This window comes from Phaseolus vulgaris, chromosome 7, assembly GCF_000499845.2.
Source record: "Phaseolus vulgaris cultivar G19833 chromosome 7, P. vulgaris v2.0, whole genome shotgun sequence".
Lineage (NCBI taxonomy): Eukaryota > Viridiplantae > Streptophyta > Magnoliopsida > Fabales > Fabaceae > Phaseolus > Phaseolus vulgaris.
In genome coordinates this window covers 13,344,991-13,365,597 of record NC_023753.2, presented here as the reverse complement: position 1 = coordinate 13,365,597, position 20,607 = coordinate 13,344,991, and the positions used below count along the sequence as shown (strand labels likewise).

The following is a 20,607-nucleotide window of genomic DNA, read 5'->3' as shown; positions in this document are numbered from 1 at the left end:
TTAAATTAATTAAAATGGACACTTTAGGGGTGTCTCAACCCTTATACAAAAACCTGCCAGTAAAAAGACAAGCTACAACTAAACCAAAATCTGCATAGGAAGAAAGAAAGTGTACATGACTCAGCTGTGAGTTTAAGTATTCCATTGCAGCATACCGAATTCTTTTTATTCTCAATCCTTGCACCCAATCTAAAGCCAGAAGGCAAGCAGGACCCATCAAATTAGGACATTACCTTTAGTTGTTTGGATAAACCAATTAACAAAGCTAATTAGCCGCAACCACATCACCCTTCACTTCTTCTTCGTTGGCTTGACCATCTAGTTGAGGAGTGACATAAAGAGACCCCTGCATCTGCACCTATAGACTTACCACAGCTAGCTTAAGTCCCTCAATTCCTTCCAAACACCCTCCCGATTACTACCTCTATTTCTTCCACCATCTTCCTTCAAAAAATTGAGTTTAGACTTGTTCATGTGGTGAAGATTAAACATGGTTTTAGCGGCAGTGAACCCCCACATAGGTTCTATTGAGAAACACCATCAACGTCAGGTTCGGTAACCAACAAAGTGCTGTATACAATTTGGACAAATTGGACAACAACAATAAGCCAGCAAGGTAACCTTCAATAAACCCGTCCCTTCTACTCCTACATCCATTCCAACACCCTTCTACTCCCTACTCCAAGATTGATGAGCTGACAACAGCTACCCCATAGTCAACATAGCCATGACAACATCATACCAGAAGCACCGCCGTTCAGCTATGGAAACCAGCTGCATAAAGAGTAAGACAACACTACCAAGAATAACGCAGTCCTACAGAAAGCCATTCCCAAAAGATACCAACTATCTGCTGCAAAACAGGCTCCCAGACAACTCCAACAGTTCTAGCTTTAACTTCTGAACCTGCATCTGCACCAGCACCAAAGCAGCGTCTTTTGTGCATCTTCCCAACATCTTACTTATAGCTTCTGATACATAACATTGGATTTAGGATCCAATCCGCTAAGGAGTAATAAAAAGGTTCCACCTTGTGCTTCATCCATAACCAAGAGCTAATTTGGGCCTTTTGAAAAATCTCTTCCGCATCAACTACACCTCGCTTGAACACAACCAAGTTACTATGGTCCCAGATACACCTGACTATTGCTGTCCACACCCCTTTCCATACCAGATTTTGATTATAACTAACCTGAAATAATTGGAAACTCTCAAAGTGGGTCTTTAGATCATTATGTTGGACAAACAGGATACCCATCCACCTATAGCACATGGCCCATACACTCGTAGCATATCTACATTCCAAGAAGAGATGTTGACAAGATTCATTCTTGGTTTGACATAAGGCACATAAGATAGAGTTCATCGTCACCCCTCTCCTACTCAAACACTATCTAGTTGGTATTCTATTCATCAGAACCCTCCACGCTGTAGTCAACACACAAGGGAAAGCCTTAGACTTCCATAGGATCTCGTACACATCGAGATGGGGACCTCTTTCATCTTTACAGTGAAGCACCCTTTTTCATCATTCCCTCATACCTGGGTATCCTTCTCTTCTTTACTCAATATAGTCGTGGAAATATGTATAGTAAGCTCTGTTTCCAGCACAGATTCCCACTCAAATCTTGCCCGCCTCCATCCTAAGCGCTATCGCCATACCTCATCTTCCCATTCACCTACCTCTTCCACCTTTTGCCCTTGATTTAGGGACAAAGAGAACAATCTGGGGTACAAGGTTTTGAGGTTATAATTCCCCATCCACACATCCTCCCAGAACTTTACTTTGTCTCCACATCCTAATTTCCACCCAATTTCTTTCTGAAACCATCCATCTCCTCCACCCTCCCTGCAGACTTTAAGCAAATATCTCCACCATCATGATTGTAGTTTCACAAGGGATTGCGAATGGGGTTCCGATCCATACTTCGAAGTCAACAAATCCTTCCTCTTCCCTTTCTCAACCGATAAATACCGCCATCTCCATTTAACAAGGAGGACATGATTAAACATTCAGATTTCTCTCAGCCCCACTCCACCCTCCTCTCTTGGTTTGCACATATCTTTCCAACTTACCCATGAGATTGACTTATTCTCCTTTGGATGCTGGTGATGCTTTTACAAACCGTTTCCGGCGCACTGAACAGGGATAGGTAGTAAAGCGGAACTGCGGTGAGAACGGATTTCATTAGACAAATTCTCCCTGCCAAGGATAAAAATCTCCCTTTCCACACATTGATCCTTGCTTTTAACTTATTTAGCACAGGTTCCAAAACTTTTTCTTCCTTGGATTTCCTCCAACTTCAAGGCCCAAGTATTTAAACGGTATTTCCATTTGCGCACAGTTTAACCATTTTATACGAGGAAAAAAATATCATATGACATTATAGTAACAAGTTTCGCACTAAATTTAACAACGAAAAACAAGTAAGAATTGAAAATATTCAAAAAAAATAAAAATAAATTTTTGATTGGATTAGGTCCATAAGATTTTGGAAGTACATATTAAATGGTTGACAATAAATTATTTATAAAGTAGTCACCTAGGTTTGAATACATTCAAAATATACAAATAGAAACAAACCATTTTTTCCAAATTGGATTGAACTACTTTAATCACCATTTTTTTTCTCCCTTTTGTTTACTGTGCTAGTAGGATTATATTTTCTTTTGTGCGATAACCATTTATTTTATGCAACGAACATAGGTTGAACCCTTAATTTTTAATTTACGCATTTGAACAACTTAAAACATGACTTGGTAGTACATATTGGATGGTTGAAAATAAATTAGTTGTGAAGTATTACTAATGTCAAACACCTATATTTGAATACATTCAAAATATAGATAGAGAAACAAATCAATATTGTTTTTCAAATAGAACTGAGCTAATTGAACTACCATTTCTTTTTCCCTTTTTTTTAATGTGGGAGTAAGATCATATTTTATTTTGTACGACGACAATTTATTTTTTATATTGACCATTAATTTTAATTTATAAACTTTTACATTTTAAGTCCCAAGTTACTGCTTGTGGTAGTGAAGAAGAGGTTGAGAACATCTTTATTACTCCTGATGTGTTAAACAGAATTTGTGCTGATTTTAGTGCCTTCTCATCATCGGTGTCTATGAGGGAGTTTTAAGAATGAGATATATTGAGAGTTCACTACAGGAAATATGATATTACTGAGAGGATGTTTTATTTCGATACCAGACATTACAGAGAGATTTTTAGATGATTGGTTTTTTAAGATCAATATCCTACTCAAAGTCCATATTATAGTAATATACCATTTTGTACGAGCAATAAGTAACAAGTATCGCTTTTAAATTTAACAACGAAAAACAAGTAAGAATTGAAAATATTCAAAAAAAAATAAATTTGATTGGATTAGGTGCAGAAGATTTTGGAAGTACATATTAAATGGTTCACAATAAATTAATTATATAGTAGTCATCTAGGTTTAAATACATTCAAAATATACAAAGAGAAAAAAACTATTTTTTCCAAATTGGATTGAACTACTTTAACCACCATTTTTTTCTCCCTTTTGTTTACTGTGCTAGTAGGATTATATTTTATTTTATACGATGTCCATTTAATTTATGCAACGAACATAGGTTGAACCATAAATTTTTAATTTACGCATTTGAACAACTTAAAACATGACTTGGTAGTATATATTGAATGGTTGAAAATAAATTAGTTGTGGAGTAACACTAATGTCAAACACATATATTTGAATACATTCAAAATATAGATAGAGAAACAAACCAAAATTGTTTTTTCAAATGGAACTGAGATAATTGAACTACCATTTCTTTCTCCTTTTTTTAATGTGGGAGTAAGATCATATTTTATTTTGTGCGACGACAATTTATTTTGTATATTGACCATATGTGTTGAAGCATTAATTTTAATTTACACACTTTCACATTTTAGGCAACAAGTTACTGCTTGTGGTTGTAAAGAGGTTGAGAACATCTTTGTTACTCCCTGGTGTGTTAAGCAGAATTCCTGCTGATATTAGTGCCTTAACATTATCGGGATGTCTATGAGGGAGTTTTATTAAGATATATTGAGGGTTCACTACAGGAAATATGATATTACTGAGAGGGTGTTTTATTTCGATACCAAACATTATAGAGAGATTTTTAGATGATTAGTTTCTTAAGATCAATATCCTACACAAGGTCCATACTATAGTAATATACCATTTTGTACGGGCAATAAATATCATATGACATTATAGTAACAAGTTTCGCTGTAAATATAGAAACGAAAAACAAGTAAGAATTGGAAATATTAAAAAAAAATTAATTTTTTTATTGGATTAGGTCCATAAGATTTTGGAAGCACATATTAAATAGTTGACAATAAATTAATTATAAAGTAGTTAGCTAGGTTTGAATACATTCAAAATATACAAAGAGAAACAAACCATTTTTTCCAAATTAGATTTAACTACTTTAACCACAATTTTTTTTCTCCCTTTTACTTACTGTGCTAGTAGGATTATATTCTATTTTGTATTAAAAAATATACAAAGAGACACAAACCATTCTTTCCAAATTGGATTGAACTACTTTAACCACCATTTTTTTTTCTCCCCTATATTTATTGTGCTAGTAAGATTATATTTTATTTTGTACGATAACATTTATTTTGTACGATGTCCATTTATTTTATGCGACGAACATAGGTTGAACCATTAATTTTTAATTTACGCATTTGAACAACTTAAAACATGACTTGGTAGTACAGATTGAATGGTTGAGAATAACTTAATTGTGGAGTAGTACTACTGTCAAACACCTATATTTTAATATATTCAAAATATTGATAGAAAAAAAAACCAATATTGTTTTTTCAACGGAATTGAGCTAATTGAAATACCATTTCTTTCTCCTTTTTTTAATGTGGGAGTAAAATCATATTTTATTTTGTACGATGACAATTTATTTTGTATATTGACCATATGTGTTGAACCATTAATTTTAATTTACACACTTTCACATTTTAGGCACCAAGTTACTGCTTGTGGTTGTAAAGAGGTTGAGAACATCTTTGTTACTCCCTGGTGTGTTAAGCAGAATTCCTGCTGATATTAGTCCCTTAACATTATCGGGTGTCTATGAGGGAGTTTTAATAAGATATATTGAGGTTCACTACAGGAAATATGATATTACTGAGAGGGTGTTTTATTTCTATACCAAACATTATAAAGAGATTTTTAGATGATTAGTTTCTTAAGATCAATATCCTACACAAGGTCCATACTATAGTAATATACCATTTTGTACGAGCAATAAATATTGTACCGACCAGGTAGTCGGGAGTGATGATGTGGCAGCAAGCAATAATATAGGCGTGTTGAACGGAACACCTGACTGACAGAAGGGAAGGACATCGGGAAGTCTGTGTAGTCGCCAATCGTTAAGTTAACGTGTTCCGATCTCTAGCACATCTAAACCGGCGGTCACCAGGCTTGTGTCGTAGTCGCCGTATGTGAGCTTAGGCGACCAAGTGGTCAGAGATCGCCGAGAGGGGGACATCGCCGAAAGATCAGGAAAGCTTGTTCAAGGCTTTCAAAGGGCCTGAGTACGAAGGATGAAGTTATCTTATGATCATTCCCTAGCCAGAGGTTGAGGCAAGGGAACAATTTACCAGAACATGCACGATGAGCAAGTAATACAGATCGTGATAGCGGCAGGCGAGACCACAGAGAAGGTGTGCATGGTGACACCTCGTGCTCGCCACTAGAAGAAGATCGCGCTCCAAGGCAGCTATGCACCGAGTTGCTCCTCACCTGAGTAACTTAGTCGAACAGCCTGAAGAGTAGAAGTGGCGCTCAAGTAGAAGACATTCCAGATGGTGACACGTGTACAGCTGGATGTGAGCCGCGTGTCCAGAGGTGTAACCGTCAGGAGAGAAAATGCGCAGATATATAAGGAACTCTTAACAGATTCTGAGGTACGCGCGTTTAGAACACTTCTTTACGCTTTGAGAATACCTGAGTACGCTGAGAGAGATTTTGCACGGTTCCTTGAGTTTTAGCTTTTCTCTCTTAGAGTTTTGGTGATTCCGTCACTGACTTGAGCGTCGGAGCGCGATCGGCCGCAGCGGCGCCACTCTGTCTTTTGCAGGTTCTTGAGGAGAATCGAGGTGTGAAGGACGGAAGCTAGTGTGGTGCAAAGTCGATCCAGAGGAAGATACCTTTGACGTGGCAAGACTCTTGCGCTCTGGTCAACCGGCAGGATCATCAGGCGCCCACCGTGGGGCCGTGTAAAACCTGTCCCCATCCGCAGCGTGAGTTCTTGAAGTTTCTGCAGTTTCTGTGTGGTTGTGTGTTGGTGCAACCATTTTCCACCGTTCGTTCGAGCTTTTGTTCGGTGAATTCGAGTTTTCCGCCGTTCGTTTGGGTTTTAATCGATAGTTTGAAGTCTTCCACCGTTCGTTCGAGCTGTCGATCGGATTCTTGAAGTTTCTTGCTGTTTGCGCGGTTTTTAATCGGTTGATTCGAAGTTTTACCGTTCGTTCGCGTTTCTGATTGGTGAATCGGGAGTTTTGCTGGAGAAGCGGTAGGTTCGTGGTGAGATTGCAAGTTTCTGTGAAGGTTTCGACGTCCGAATCTATCGGCGTGCTGTTGTGGTTGCGTTCTTGGAAGTTCTTGGGAGTTTGAGAGTTTCTGACCGATTGATTGCTGGATCGATCGTGTGCTGGTGAAGGTCTTGTTCGCTGAAGTTTGGTTTGCTGAGTTTTCATGAGAAAGATGAGAAGCAACCGTTCAAGTCCCGTTGTGCCAGTTGCTGCAGAAGGCGCCATGACCATGGCGCAGATGATGGAGATCATGCGTGCGCTGCAGGCGAATGTGGAGGCATCGCGCATAGAGCAAGCGAAGATGCACGAAGACCTGGTCGCCTCTCAGGCCAGGAATGAAGAGCTCAGCAAGGTAACTGAGGAGTTGCGTCAAGCTCTTCAGGAGCAGAGAGGACGCCCGGTAGTTGAAGAGGTCGCGCCGTCGTCGCCACCGCGCGTTTTCCCAATGCCGTTTGCTCAGGCGATCACAGACACGCCTATCCCTGCGAGCGTAGTACCTGTGAAAGCTTCTTTCACCGGCGTGGAGGACCCTGAGGCACATCTCACTATGTTCCACACGCAGATGATGCTGTCAGGGGGCTCGGATGCCGTATATTGCAAGATGTTCGTGAGCACGCTCCAGGGAACAGCGCTGGAATGGTTTATGAGCTTGCCTACAGGTCACATAACCAATTTCCAGCAGTTTTTGAAGCTTTTCGTCGAGCAGTACATTGTGAACAAGGCGCCCCCTAGGGTGTCTTATGACCTGTTCGACATAAGGCAATACCAGGGAGAGTCCCTCAGGGACTATTTGAATCGTTTTGGAGCACAGATGGTCCGCTCGCCTGCTAAAGACGAGGAGATGCTGGTATACGCCTTCAAAAAGGGCGTGTTGCCGGGACCTTTCTATGAGGCGCTGATTAGGGCGCACCCTGCCACGTTTGCTGAAGTTAGGCGACTTGCGGTGGCCCACATCGCCGACGAGAGTGAGGTCGCCGAGAAGAGAGGGAGCGTGGCCCCTGCTAGGCCACGTGCCCAGACTAGAATCCAGCCGCAGAGGGTGCTGGAGACGATGGCGGCCAAGAAGGATCAAAGGACTCGCCATCCTTATGATCCGAGGAAGAACAAGGGAAGGGGTCCAGGACGCCCCAGGGAGTATAATCGCCCACCAAAGTACAAGTTTGTCATGGGGTTGGCGGATCTGATCGCCATGCCCAACATAGCAGCCAGGCTTAAGGCGCCAGCGAAGGTGGGCGACAAGGAGTTAGGACCAAAACCAAACGCCTGGTGTGAGTTCCACCAGAGTTTTGGTCACACTGTTGATTCGTGTTTGGCCCTGGGATACCAGCTCGACGATCTGGTCAAGAGCGGTTTTTTGAACGATTACCTGCTGGACAAGAGGACGGGAGGTGCGTCGAGCTCCCAGCCGGCGAATGGTGAGGCTCAGCAGCATGAGATGCCCACCCATGGCGAGATCGACACCATCGCTGGAGGTTTCTCGGGTGGTGGATGCACTGCATCACAGAGGAAGAAATACGCAAGGTCTGTGATGACGGTGGATATGTTCGAGGATCACTCGCCAGATGTGGACATCACGTTCACAAAGGAGGATCTTAGGGACGTTGTGCCTCACGACAACGATCCCATAGTCATCTCGCTTGTCACGGCGGGAAGGAAAGTCCACCGGGTGCTGGTGGACCAAGGAAGCTCGACGGATGTAATGTTCTAGCCGACTTTCACGCAGTTGCAACTACCCCTTGACCAGCTAAGACCCTATGGAGGGTGCTTGTATGGGTTCGCTGGCGATCAGGTGGAGGTCAGGGGGTACATCGAGCTAAGAACAACGTTCACGAATGAGGTGGCCTCGAGGACGGAGAAAATCAAGTACCTCGTTGTGAATGCCCCCTCAGCATATAACATTTTGTTGGGAAGACCAACCCTCAACAGAATAGGAGCTGTGCCCTCAACTAGGCACATGAAGGTTAAGTTACCATCGATGGAGGGGGTGGTGATCACCATCAGATCTGACCAGAAGGAGGCGAAGAAATGCTATGAGAATAGCCTCAAGAATAAGAGGTCAGTAAGTTACATCACCACGACGCCGCCTCCCGGTGTGAAGCCCAAGCCAACAGAATGGCGAGTTGTTGATGCGGCGATGGAAGTGGCCGCCGGAGGCGATGTCACCATGGTGGATGCTGAGGTTGAGGGAGAGAGCGCCGGACGGGAGGAAGAAGCGAGGAACCGCCCAGAGGAAGTGAGGGAATTGGGAATCGCCAGGGCGGCCAGGGAAACCAGACCCAAACCCGTCGAGGAGTGGCTTGAGAGGGAGATCGGGGAAAAGGTCTTCAAGCTGGGAAGATCTTTGGAGGTTGAGCTTCAAGACCAGATCGCCAAGGTGATAGAACGACATCTGGATGCTTTTGCATGGTCTGCTTCAGACATGCCGGGAATTGACCCTGATTTCTTGTGTCACCATTTGGCAATGGACACACAAGTCAGACCAGTGCGGCAGAGAAGAAGGAAGTTCAATGAGGAGAGGAGACAGGCGATTAGGGATGAAATGCAGAAGCTCCTCGCCGCAGGCCATATCAGGGAGGTCCAATACCCTGAGTGGCTGGCTAATGTCGTGCTGGTGAAGAAGAGCAACGGGAAGTGGCGCATGTGCGTCGACTTCACTAACCTGAACAAGGCTTGTCCAAAGGATTCGTATCCTTTGCCGAGCATAGATGCCCTGGTAGACAGTGCAGCAGGGTGCAAGTTGCTGAGTTTTCTGGACGCCTTCTCGGGGTATAATCAGATAAAGATGCATCCTATGGATGAAGAGAAAACTGCCTTCATGACTGAGAGGTCGTGCTACTGTTACAAGGTGATGCCCTTTGGGCTGAAGAATGCGGGGGCCACGTACCAAAGATTGATGGATAAGGTACTTGCACCAATGCTGGGAAGGAATGTGCAAGTGTACGTAGATGATATGGTCGTGACCTCGTTAGAGAAGAGCAAGCACGTCTCAAATCTGGAGGAGTTGTTCACCACGATTGCCAAGTTCAGATTAAAGTTAAATCCCGAGAAGTGCATTTTCGTCGTGGAGGCAGGGAAATTCTTGGGTTTCCTTTTGACTGAAAGAGGAATAAAGGCAAATCCTGATTGTGCTGCCATACTGGCGATGAGGAGCCCGGCTACCGTGAAGGAGGTGCAGCAACTTACAGGTCGGATGGCCGCCTTGTCTCGTTTCGTGTCAACTAGTGGAGAGAAGGGCCATCCATATTTCCAATGTTTGAGGCGAAACAGCAAGTTTGTCGGGTCGAAGGAGTGTGAAGAAGCCTTCGTGAAGCTTAAAGAGTACTTGGCGAGCCCGCCGGTTTTGTGCAAACCCTTAGTAGGAACCCTCCTCAGGTTGTATTTTGCTGTGACTGAGAGGGCGGTGAGTGCGGTGCTCGCCCAAGATCAAGACCAGGTTCAGAAGCCTATTTATTTCGTCAGCAAGGTGTTGTAAGGCCCGGAGGTGAGGTATCAGGCCTTGGAGAAAGCTGCACTGGCTGTAGTATTTTCGGCGAGGAGGTTGCGCCACTATTTTCACAGTTTTACAGTGCTGGTGATGACCGACTTGCCCATCCAGAAAGTCCTGAAGAAGCCTGATGTAGCTGGGAGAATGGTGAAGTGGGCGGTGGAGCTGTCGGAGTTCGACATCAAATATGAGCCCCGAGGACCGATCAAAGGGCAGATTTTCGCTGATTTTGTGGTCGAGCTCTCGTCAGAAGCAGCACGAGTTGAAGGGGATGGTTTTCTTTGGGTGCTCTCGGTGGACGGATCGTCAAACCAGCAGGGTCGCGGTGCTGGAGTCATTCTAGAAGGGCCCAACGGCGTGCTGATAGAACAGTCCCTGAGGTTTGCCTTCAAAGCCAGCAACAATCAAGCAGAGTATGAAGCGTTGATCGCCGGAATCTTGCTGGCCAAGGAGATGGGGGCTAGGGTGCTGATGGCTAAGAGTGACTCGTTATTAGTCACGGGACAAGTAACAGGCGAGTTCCAGGCCAAGGATCCACAAATGGCGGCTTACTTGGAGTATGTGCAGGAGTTGAAGAGTTCCTTTGTCTCATTTGAAGTGGTGCATGTGCCCAGATAGCAGAATGCCTGAGCATACTTGCTAGCCAAACTCGCCAGTTCGGGCAAGGGGGGTAGGCAGAGGACAGTGATCCAAGAAACTCTGAAGACGCCTAGAGCATTTGTGGCAGACCACCTGGTTCTTCAGATAAGCAAGTCGACAGAAAAAGCGCCGAGGAGTCACAGATCCTTGACTCAGGAGACCTTGAGATCGCCGAGAATAAGAGCATGTCGGGGGGAGAGGGTGAACATGACGCAGGTCTGCGCTACGCATGAGCCAGACACATGGATAACACAATACCAGCGCTGCCTGACAGATGGCCTTCTCCCGCTGGATCCGACGGAGGCTAGGAAGATAAAGAAGAACTCCAGCAAGTTCACCATGATAGATGGCGAGCTGTATAGGTTTGGGTTTACACACCCATTCCTAGAATGTGTGCACGGAGAAAAATGCACTAGAATTATGGCCGAGCTCCATGAAGGGATATGTGGAAGTCACGTCGGGGGTCGAGCTTTGGCTGCAAGAACTCTCCGTGCAGGTTATTACTGGCCAACGATGAGGGAGGATTGCAAGAAGTATGCACAATGTTGCAAGCAATGTCAGTAGCACGCCGATTGGCACAAAGCGCCTTCAGAAGAGTTAAAGTCAATTTACAGCCCTTGGCCGTTTCATACGTGGGGAATTGACATTCTGGGACCTTTCCCATTGGCGATCAGGCAGATGAAGTACTTGGTGGTGGCGATTGAATACTTCACCAAGTGGATCGAAGCAGAACCAGTAGCCCAGATCACCGCACACAAGATCGAGAGTTTTGTTTGGAAGAACATCGTGTGCCGGTTTGGTGTGCCTAAGCGCCTGGTGTCAGACAATGGGACTCAGTTTGCAAGTCACCTACTGGAGAAGCTATGCGAAGAGGTGGGAATACAACAGGTGTTTGCATCCGTCGAGCACCCTCAGACAAATGGCCAAGTAGAGTTCGCCAATCGGGTGTTGCTAAGAGGTTTGAAGAGAAGGCTAGAGAAAGCTAAGGGATCGTGGGCTGAAGAGGTACCCCGCATAGTGTGGGCGTACCATACCACCGAGCAGTCAGGGACCCACGAGACCCTGTTCAGCCTGGTCTATGGATGTGATGCAATGATTCCAGTGGAAATCCAGGAGAGCTCGCCGAGATTCCAGAACTTTGTGGCGGAAGACTCGAACGAAGAAAGAAGGTTGAATCTGGATTTACTGGATGAGGTCAGGGAGGAGGCAAGGGTAAAGGTTGAGGCAGTGAAAAGGAGGATTGGGCGAAGGTATAACTCAAAGGTTTGGCAGTTTAGAGAGGGCGACCTGGTGATGAGGAAGGTCCACCAGTACGAGATGGAAAACAAATTATCGCCTAAGTGGACAGGACCGTTTAGAATAACCGAGGCGCTCGGGAACGGCGCCTACTGCTTAGAGACGTTAGAAGGAGGGGCGGTTCCTCGCACTTGGAACGCCACACACCTCAAGTTATATTACAGTTAAAGCTTTGTAAGTAAAAACGAACATGAAGAGATTTGCAAGCTTTCTGTTAAAACAGTTTGAAGGGGGCACTCTTTTTTCCCTAAGGAGGGTTTTTAATGAGGCCACCCAATAAAGAAGAGTTTTCAAAGCGTTTAAAGCTTCTAAGATTGCATGCTTGTTGTTTCGAAAGTTTTAGAAAAAGAGCTTATCACTCGTACATGATTCAAGGCAAGTTTAAAGTTATGCTGCATGGTTTCTAAGAAAAAGTTTTAAAGTCCCCATCGCTTTTCGGCGATTGGCAGCATCAGTTAAAGTTTTAAAGTCCTCATCATCTTTCGGCGATCGGAGGCACCAACGATGACTAAAGACCTCAGCGCTCTCGTGCGTTTGGAGGCAAGAAAAGAAAAAGATCTCCTCGCCCTCGAGCGAGTGCAGGCGAGAAAGAGAAAAAGTCCTCAGTGCATCCAGGGGGGAGGAGATGTACACCCTGGGCAAGTTGAGGCACCAGATAAAGTCCTTCTCGCCGTTGAGCGAGTTCAGGCCAGATAAAGTCCTTCTCGCCGTTGAGTGAGTTCAGGCAAGATAAAGTCCATCTCGCCATCGAGCGAGTTCAGGCGAGAAAAAGTCCTTTTCACCTCAGAGTGAGTTCAGGCAAGATGAACTGAAAAGTCAGGGGTGTTCGTGACCTTAAACGGCGGGAAGGGAAGGAAAACGCCTTTTCCCCTTTAAGTGAAACATCAATATTGGCTTAGTAAGACCAGAGAAAACTTCCGCGCTTGTAGGCGGTGTGAGGGCAGATAAAATCCTTCTCGTCCTGAACGAGTTCAAGTATGGCATGAAGGGTGAAAGAGGTTTAAGAGATAGCTAAGGTAGGTTCAAAGAGAACACCTCGCTATCCAGTTCTTTGTTCTGAAACTCAGGGAGGTAGAGAAGGATCCGAAAGGCGCCTCTACCCCCCACATGAGGGAACAATAGTCAAGTGATGAAGGCAAAGAAAGCCTACATCGCCAGAACCCTATGGCGATCAGAAGAATTCCAGGCGATGACGAGCGTAAAGGCTAGCCTTGCCGAGCAGATCAGGTAAACTGTATTGTGATACAAGTTTAAGTTAAAACCTGCTGCCTAGTAAGTAACTTATTGCCTTAAGTTTGCAAGTTGTGTTAAATGTCATCGTTTGAGAGTTGATAGTTGCTCAGATTTTACTTTGAGTTAACAGTTCGATAAATTGTTATAAGATTAACAGTTTGCTCGAGTTCAAAGCAGTGAACGGTTAAGCCCGAGGAATCGCTAAGTTAATTTGTTTAAGCGAGTTCTACCAGTTATGTTGGTTAATCACATAGCGAGTAAGAAGCGTTTGAGGCACGGTATTAGACAACAACATCTTAAGCAGAAGGAGTTATATAAAGCAATGTCAGTTCAAATACATACGAAGAAAAATTACATATAAAGTTTTTACAAACAGAAATAAGCACCAAGTTTCAAAAAGCAAGATGATGGAGGGAGGCGATTAATCTTCAGAGGGCACGATCTTCCCATCCACCACTTCGTTGCAGATTGACACCATGGAGAGATCGAGCTCGGGATATTGGCACGAGACTTGCTCCAAAGCGGCGTCGAACCCGGCGGAAAGGACTTGGGCGGAGCTTTGCTCGAGCTCTTGAGCTTGTTTCTTCAGCTCGTCAGTTTGCTTCTTCAGCCCTTCAGTTTCTTCACGAGCCCGAGCAAGCTCTTCAGCAGCTTTCTTGTCTTCCTCCCGAGCCTAGGCCAGCTCTGCAGCAATCCTCGTGTTTTCCTCTTGAGTTTTGCCGAGCTCAGCCTTGGTGTCGTCCCTCTCCTTCTCGACTTTCCCGAGGAGCACCTCCCGATCTGCTGACCTCTTTTCAAGGTTTTCCACCTTGGCCGCATCTGCTTTCATTGATGCCTCCAAGTTGGCCACCTTGAGCCTGTAAGGTACCAGCTTGCTCTCCAGTTCGATTTTCTCTTGAGCTTGGAGGTGCAGTTTTTGGCGCAGATCAGAGGCCTCCTTACGCGCGCCCCTTAGTTCAGCGTCCATGGCGTCCTCCAGCCTTGAATGGCCGATCTCCGCCATCATCAGGTTGCAAGAGAGTTTTTCCGCCTCCATCCTTATCAGGCGGTTTGCCTCCTTAAGTGCCACATTCTCATCTTGGAGCTTCTTGCTCGAGTTCTTCACAGCCTTCGTTATGATTGAGGGGAGATCCTCTGCCATAATCTTCAGTTTGGCTGTGAAGGGCCCCCAGATCTCTTCGATGGAGGGGGGGAGGTTTGTAGTTGTTGCTGGTGGAGGTGCTGGAGGAGCTTGGTGCTGACTTTCACCACCACCCTCTTGAGTTTGAAGGGCGAGGGGGGCTTCTTGGCGTGGTGGTGAAGTCGGAGACTCTGTTATCAGGATTGGCGAGTTATGGCCACCCTCATTCCTCCTGGTGCAGCCCCAGCGATAGAGGTGGTTGAAGGAGGACCCTCTCCAACAGATACAAATGGCGTGGAGGCGCTTGGAGGGTTCTCAATAAAATTGGGCTCGCTGCCTTCAACCACAGGGGGCGCGACAGTCAAGGGTGTTGCTTGGACTGGTTGAGTTGGAGCTGGAGGTGAGGGTGGTGTTGGAGTTGGGAGTGCAAGTGGTGAAGAGGGAGCCACCCTTGTTCTTTTGGTGACGAGGCCATCCTCAGTCACCTCGTCATCTTCTTCTTCTTGTACTACTTGAGGAGTTTTCCTCTTTGGCTTCCTCAAGACAAGCTTTTTCCTTTGTGGGGCGGGTAGTGCCTCCGAAGGAGTTGGACCTTGGGGAGGAGTTCTGCCCTGAGCAACGACGATCTCCACTACTGAGTTGGGCACGATTTGGGAGCCCGTCGCCAGCTTGTGAGACCGGGCGATCGCCCTCAGTTCAGCTAGTTTACCTTTTCCCAACATGAAGTCTGCACAGGGTAGAAAATAGATGAGTAAGCACAAAAGCAAAAGCAAGATATACAAGTATATGCACGTAGGAATAACGCAAGCAAGTGGCACATAGATTCAAAATCAAGACCAATACAGAACAAGCAGAATGCCAAAGGATGGAATGGTAGGAACGCTGAGTTAGTTCCAACACAAAACAAGAGTCTTGGTGCTGGGGTAGGGGCTAACCTATGTGATTTTCAAGTTGGCCCTCGGAGAACTCGAAGGAGATGATTGAGGCGGTAGGGAAGGTGATGTTGGCGGCTGCTACGCCTTTCTAGAAAAGGCAGAGATCTTTGTCTAGTTCGCCCATATTGTCGGGACTCCTTGGCCTCCTGAAGCATTCCTTGGAGTCTTTGTTCCCCTTGTGCACCCAGTACAAGGGAAAACCGTCGAGCAGTGAGGGGTCTTGCTCGTTCGGGCGCACCTTGATGAACTTTCCTTTCCAGTCTTTGTAAGATTGCTGGAAGATTGAGAGGATTGACCTTCCAGCGATCCCGTTTAAGCTAATCCAGAGGCGGTCTCCGGGATTCTTAGCCTCGAACAGGAAAAGAAAGACATCTACTGAAGCTGGCAGCCCCAGGTGTGCGCAGATAATTTGGAACGCCCTTACAAACGCCCAGTTGTTGGGATGAAGCTGGGCGGGGGCGATATCGAGCTCAGTTAGCAGCTCCCTCTCGAAGCGAGTAAAGGGAAGTCTGAGTTTCACTTTCTTGAAAAAGGTGGCGTAGAGGAAGCAGAACAACTCGCCGTTGTTCCCTTTGTCGTCCGCACAGATCGGCTCATCCGGGAAGCAGGGCAGCACGGCCACCTTGCTGTCATGTTCCTTGTGGAAGGAGAGGTCGGACTGGTCTCCTTTCCTTAGTCGGAGCACGCCCAACTCCGTGTTTATTGAAGAGGTCTCTTTTAACAAGAGTGGGGTGGCCCAAGGATAGAGTTCCTTGTAATCTTTTGGAGGTAGGGAGGTTCCTCCGGCGATCGGTGGAGTTGCCTGAGCGGGATTGGCGTGAGAAGAAGCAGGCCTCTCAGCCTGGTTAGAAGGAGCATCAGATGCTCGTGATGGATTGCGCGCTGGTGGAGGATTTGCCCCAGGAGCAACCCTACGCGCTTGGGGTGGAGGGTTTCGCGACGAAGAAGGAGGGTTCGCGGTGGATTTTGTGTGAGCCATCGCAGAAACTGCAAAGGAAAATGAAAGGGATGAAACAAAGCCAACAGAACGACTCGATTGAGAACGAAGAAGACATAGCGAACGAACAAGAGTTCGCTGGGATAAACGTGACGAAGAACGAAGCCCTAAGCTACGAGAGAAGGAGAAAAGGAAAAAACAACCCACAACGTATGCTTCAGACAGATAATGGATGATGCGAATCGGTTAAAATGCAGCAAATATCAACAGAAGAAGTAAAAGGGGTACCTTTTTGTGATCGGATGAGCGTTGAAGAGAGTTGGGGATTGAGAGAGTTGAGAAGCTTCGTGGGTTCGCAGAGAAAAACTTAGAGCGTTTGAGAGTGCAGAAAGATGATGGAACAGTGGAAGTGCAAGGGGTTTAAGGGTTTTTCGAACGTTTTCGGAAGCGCAAACGACAGCTGAAGATGACCGTTGATGAAGCCACGTGTCGAGTGATTGGAAAAAGGGGTTTGGTGGAGCGTCAGGAAAGCAGAGGGTACGGACGTTTGGAATTCCGTGCCAGCGCCACATAGATCGACAGTGATGTGACCTCTTAGTCTTTTCGCTGGACATGTCTCCGCTTAAGACTGGGGGGCTTGTGTACCGACCAGGTAGTCAGGAGTGATGACGTGGCAGCAAGCGATAATATAGGCGTGTTGAACGGAACACCTGACTGACAGAAGGGAAGGACATCGGGAAGTCTGTGTAGTCGCCAATCGTTAAGTTGGCGTGCTCCGATCTCTAGCATATCTAAACCGGCGGTCACCAGGCTTGTGTCGTAGTCGCCGTATGTGAGCTTAGGCGACCAAGTGGTCAGAGATCGCTGAGAGGGGGACATCGCCGAAAGATCAGGAAAGCTTGTTCAAGGCTTTCAAAGGGCATGAGTACGAAGGATGAAGTTATCAGATGATCATTCCCTAGCCAGAGGTTGAGGCAAGGGAACAGTTTACCAGAACATGCACGATGAGCAAGTAATGCAGATCATGATAGCGGCAGGCGAGACCACAGAGAAGGTGTGCATGGTGACACCTCGTGCTCGCCACTAGAAGAAAATCGCGCTCCAAGGAAGCTATGCACCGAGTTGCTCCTCACCTGAGTAACTTAGTCGAACAGCCTGAAGAGTAGAAGTGGCGCTCAAGCAGAAGACATTCCAGATGGTGACACGTGTACAGCTGGATGCGAGCCGCGTGTCCAGAGGTGTAACCGTCAGGAGAGAGAAAATGCGCAGATATATAAGGAACTCTTAACAGATTCTGAGGTACGCGCGTTTAGAACACTTCTTTACGCTTTGAGAATACCTGAGTACGCTGAGAGAGATTTTGCACGGTTCCTTGAGTTTTAGCTTTTCTCTCTTAGAGTTTTGGTGATTCCGTCACTGACTTGAGCGTCGGAGCGCGATCGGCCGCAGCGGCGCCACTCTGTCTTTTGCAGGTTCTTGAGGAGAATCGAGGTGTGAAGGACGGAAGCTAGCGTGGTGCAAAGTCGATCCAGAGGAAGATACCTTTGACGTGGCAAGACTCTTGCGCTCTGGTCAATCGGCAGGATCAAATATCATATGACATTATAGTAACAAGTTTCGCTTTTAAATTTAACAACGAAAAACAAGTAAGAATTCAAAATATTCAAAAAAAAAAAATTAAAACAAATATTGATTGATTTGGTCCATAAGATTTTGGAAGTATATATTCAATGGTTGACAATAAGTTAATTATAAAGTAGTCACGTAGGTTTGAATACATTCAAAATATACAAAGAGAAACCAACCATTTTTTTTCAAATTGGATTGAACTACTTTAACCACAATTTTTTTTCTCCCTTTTGTTTATTGTGCTAGTAGGATTATATTTTATTTTGTACAATAACCATTTATTTTGTACGATGTCCATTTATTTTATGCAACGAACATAGGTTGAACCATTAATTTTTAATTTACGCATTTGAACAACTTAAAACATGACTTGGTAGTACATATTGAATGGTTGAGAATAAATTAATTGTGGAGTAGTACTACTGTCAAACACCTATATTTGAATACATTCAAAATATAGATAGAGAAACAAACCAATATTGTTTTTTTCAATTGGAATTGAGCTAATTGAACTACCATTTCTTTCTCCCTTTTTTTAATGTGGGAGTAAGATCATATTTTATTTTGTACGACGACAATTTATTTTTTATATTGACCATATGTGTTGAACCATTAATTTTAATTTATACACTTTCACATTTTAGGCACCAAGTTACTGCTTGTGGTAGTGAAGAGGTTGAGAACATCTTTGTTACTCCCTAATATGTTAAGCAGAATTCGTGCTGATTTTAGTGCCTTCACATCATCGGGGTGTATATGAGGGATTTTTAAGAAGGAGGAGAGTTCACTACAGGAAATATGATATTACTTAGAGGGTATTTCGTTTCGATATTAGACATTACTTGGAGATTTTTAGAGATGGCTTCAAACCATGGCCGCAAGGAGAAACGCCCAACTCTTATTATTATAACTTGTATGAATTTGTTAATAGTGAAGGTCACCCTCTTGATCACAACAGATCTCTATTTAAAGCAAGTGTCTTTGTAAGTACTAGTAGGAGTAATACTTGGGAACCAAATTCTCCCATTGCAGTCCTTCCATATGGGTCTCAAATACAATACTACCGATACGAAATATATGTGCCGAGATGTATTTCAGCTAGGCTTACTTTAAAAGATAATTATGAATATCCCACTCAAGGTCCATACTATAGTAATATATCATTTTGTATGAGTATTAAATATCATATGACATTATAATAATAACAAGTTTCGCTTTAAATTTAACAACGAAAAAACAAGTAAGAATTGAAAATATTCAAAAAAAAATAAAATTAAAACAGAATTTGATTGGATTAGGTCCAGAAGATTTTGGAAGTACATATTAAAGGTTTGCGAGAAATTAATTATGGAGTACTTACCTATGTTTGAATACATTCAAAATATACAAAGTGAAATCGACAGTAATGTTTTTTTCAAATTGGTCTGAACTATTTGAACCACAGTTTTTTTCTCCTTTTTTTTGTTTACTGTGGGAGTAGGATTATATTTTATTTTGTACGATGACCATTTATTTTTTATGATGTCCATTTATTTTATATGATAACCATATTGGTTGAACCATTAAATTTTAATTTACACATTTGAACAACTTAAAACATGACTTGGTAGTACATATTGAATGGTTGAGAATAAATTCATTGTGGAGTACTTATGTGGAGAACCAATGTTTGAATAATTCAAAATATAGAAAGAAAAACAAACCAATAATGTTTTTTCAAATGAGACTAAACTAACTTAAACAACCTTTCTTTCTCCCTCTTATTGTCGGAGTAAGATTATATTTTATGTTGTACGATGACAATTTATTTTGTAATATGACCAAAATCAATTGTTCAAACTTCACATTCATTTAGAAGTGCACAGCCATCCACGAACAACATCCAACTTATCTTTTCGTCCATGTTTCGGAAGCCTTCCTTGTAGTAATATTTGTCAAACAGAGGGTCTTGTAGTAATATTTGTCAAACAGAGGGTTGTCGGTGAAAAGATCCGACGCAAAAAAAATTTCAGAACTTCAACATTTTCTGCAATCTTTGGGTACAAAAGTTGTGGGGTTTGGTTGATAAAGTCGAGGAACATTGCTGCCCACATTTGTTTGTACTCTTGTCCTAACTGCAGTTTGGAAGCATCTTAATGGATGGAACCCAAAGATATGAGCTTTGGGGGTGGAGTACTTCTCATAATGCATTCCATCTCCCTCAAGACTATGTGTTACTCATTGTATCTTAGAGTTCAAAGCTACTTATGATCTTTGTAAGACGTTTTGGAGTCACTTAAACCTCTTTTCCATGCTTACTTTTTTTTTTTAGTTCTTAGCCATCAAGGAATTCCTGAGTGTGATGTTATATAATAAACCTTTAATTTGCTTAAGCAATAAATTCATTCTTGGGTGCATTTGATGTGTTTGTTTGCGTTGGAAAGCAGTCAGGTGTCCTTTTACCATTTTCTTCATTCATTATGTTATATCTCTTTATTGCTTCTCATTTTTAATGCACTTCTAACTTAATTATATATTGAAGAAAATTTATGTGTAAAATATAAATAATTTTAAAAGAATAAGAATGTTAATTCATAGGAAGATAAATAAATACTCAGAGACTTTTTTTATTTTATTAAGGAGTGATATGACTATATGCACTAAATGTCATTTAATGTTTATGTTTGCTTATACTATAAATTATTCAAGCTAAAGACTTTTTCACCTTTTATTAGACTCATAATAAGTATGACT

At 43.8% G+C, this 20,607-nt stretch overlaps 1 protein-coding gene across 1 annotated transcript; it reads right to left on the bottom strand.

Moving 5' to 3' along the window:
• Positions 1–13,674: 13,674 nt before the first annotated feature.
• Positions 13,675–14,394, bottom strand: LOC137829075 (uncharacterized). The gene is made up of 2 exons (XM_068635867.1): positions 14,122–14,394; positions 13,675–13,926 (listed from the first exon to the last, which is right to left on the bottom strand). The coding sequence occupies exons 1-2, from the start codon at positions 14,392–14,394 to the stop codon at positions 13,675–13,677; spliced, it is 525 nt and encodes a 174-aa protein (XP_068491968.1).
• Between the last annotated feature and the right edge of the window lie 6,213 nt (positions 14,395–20,607).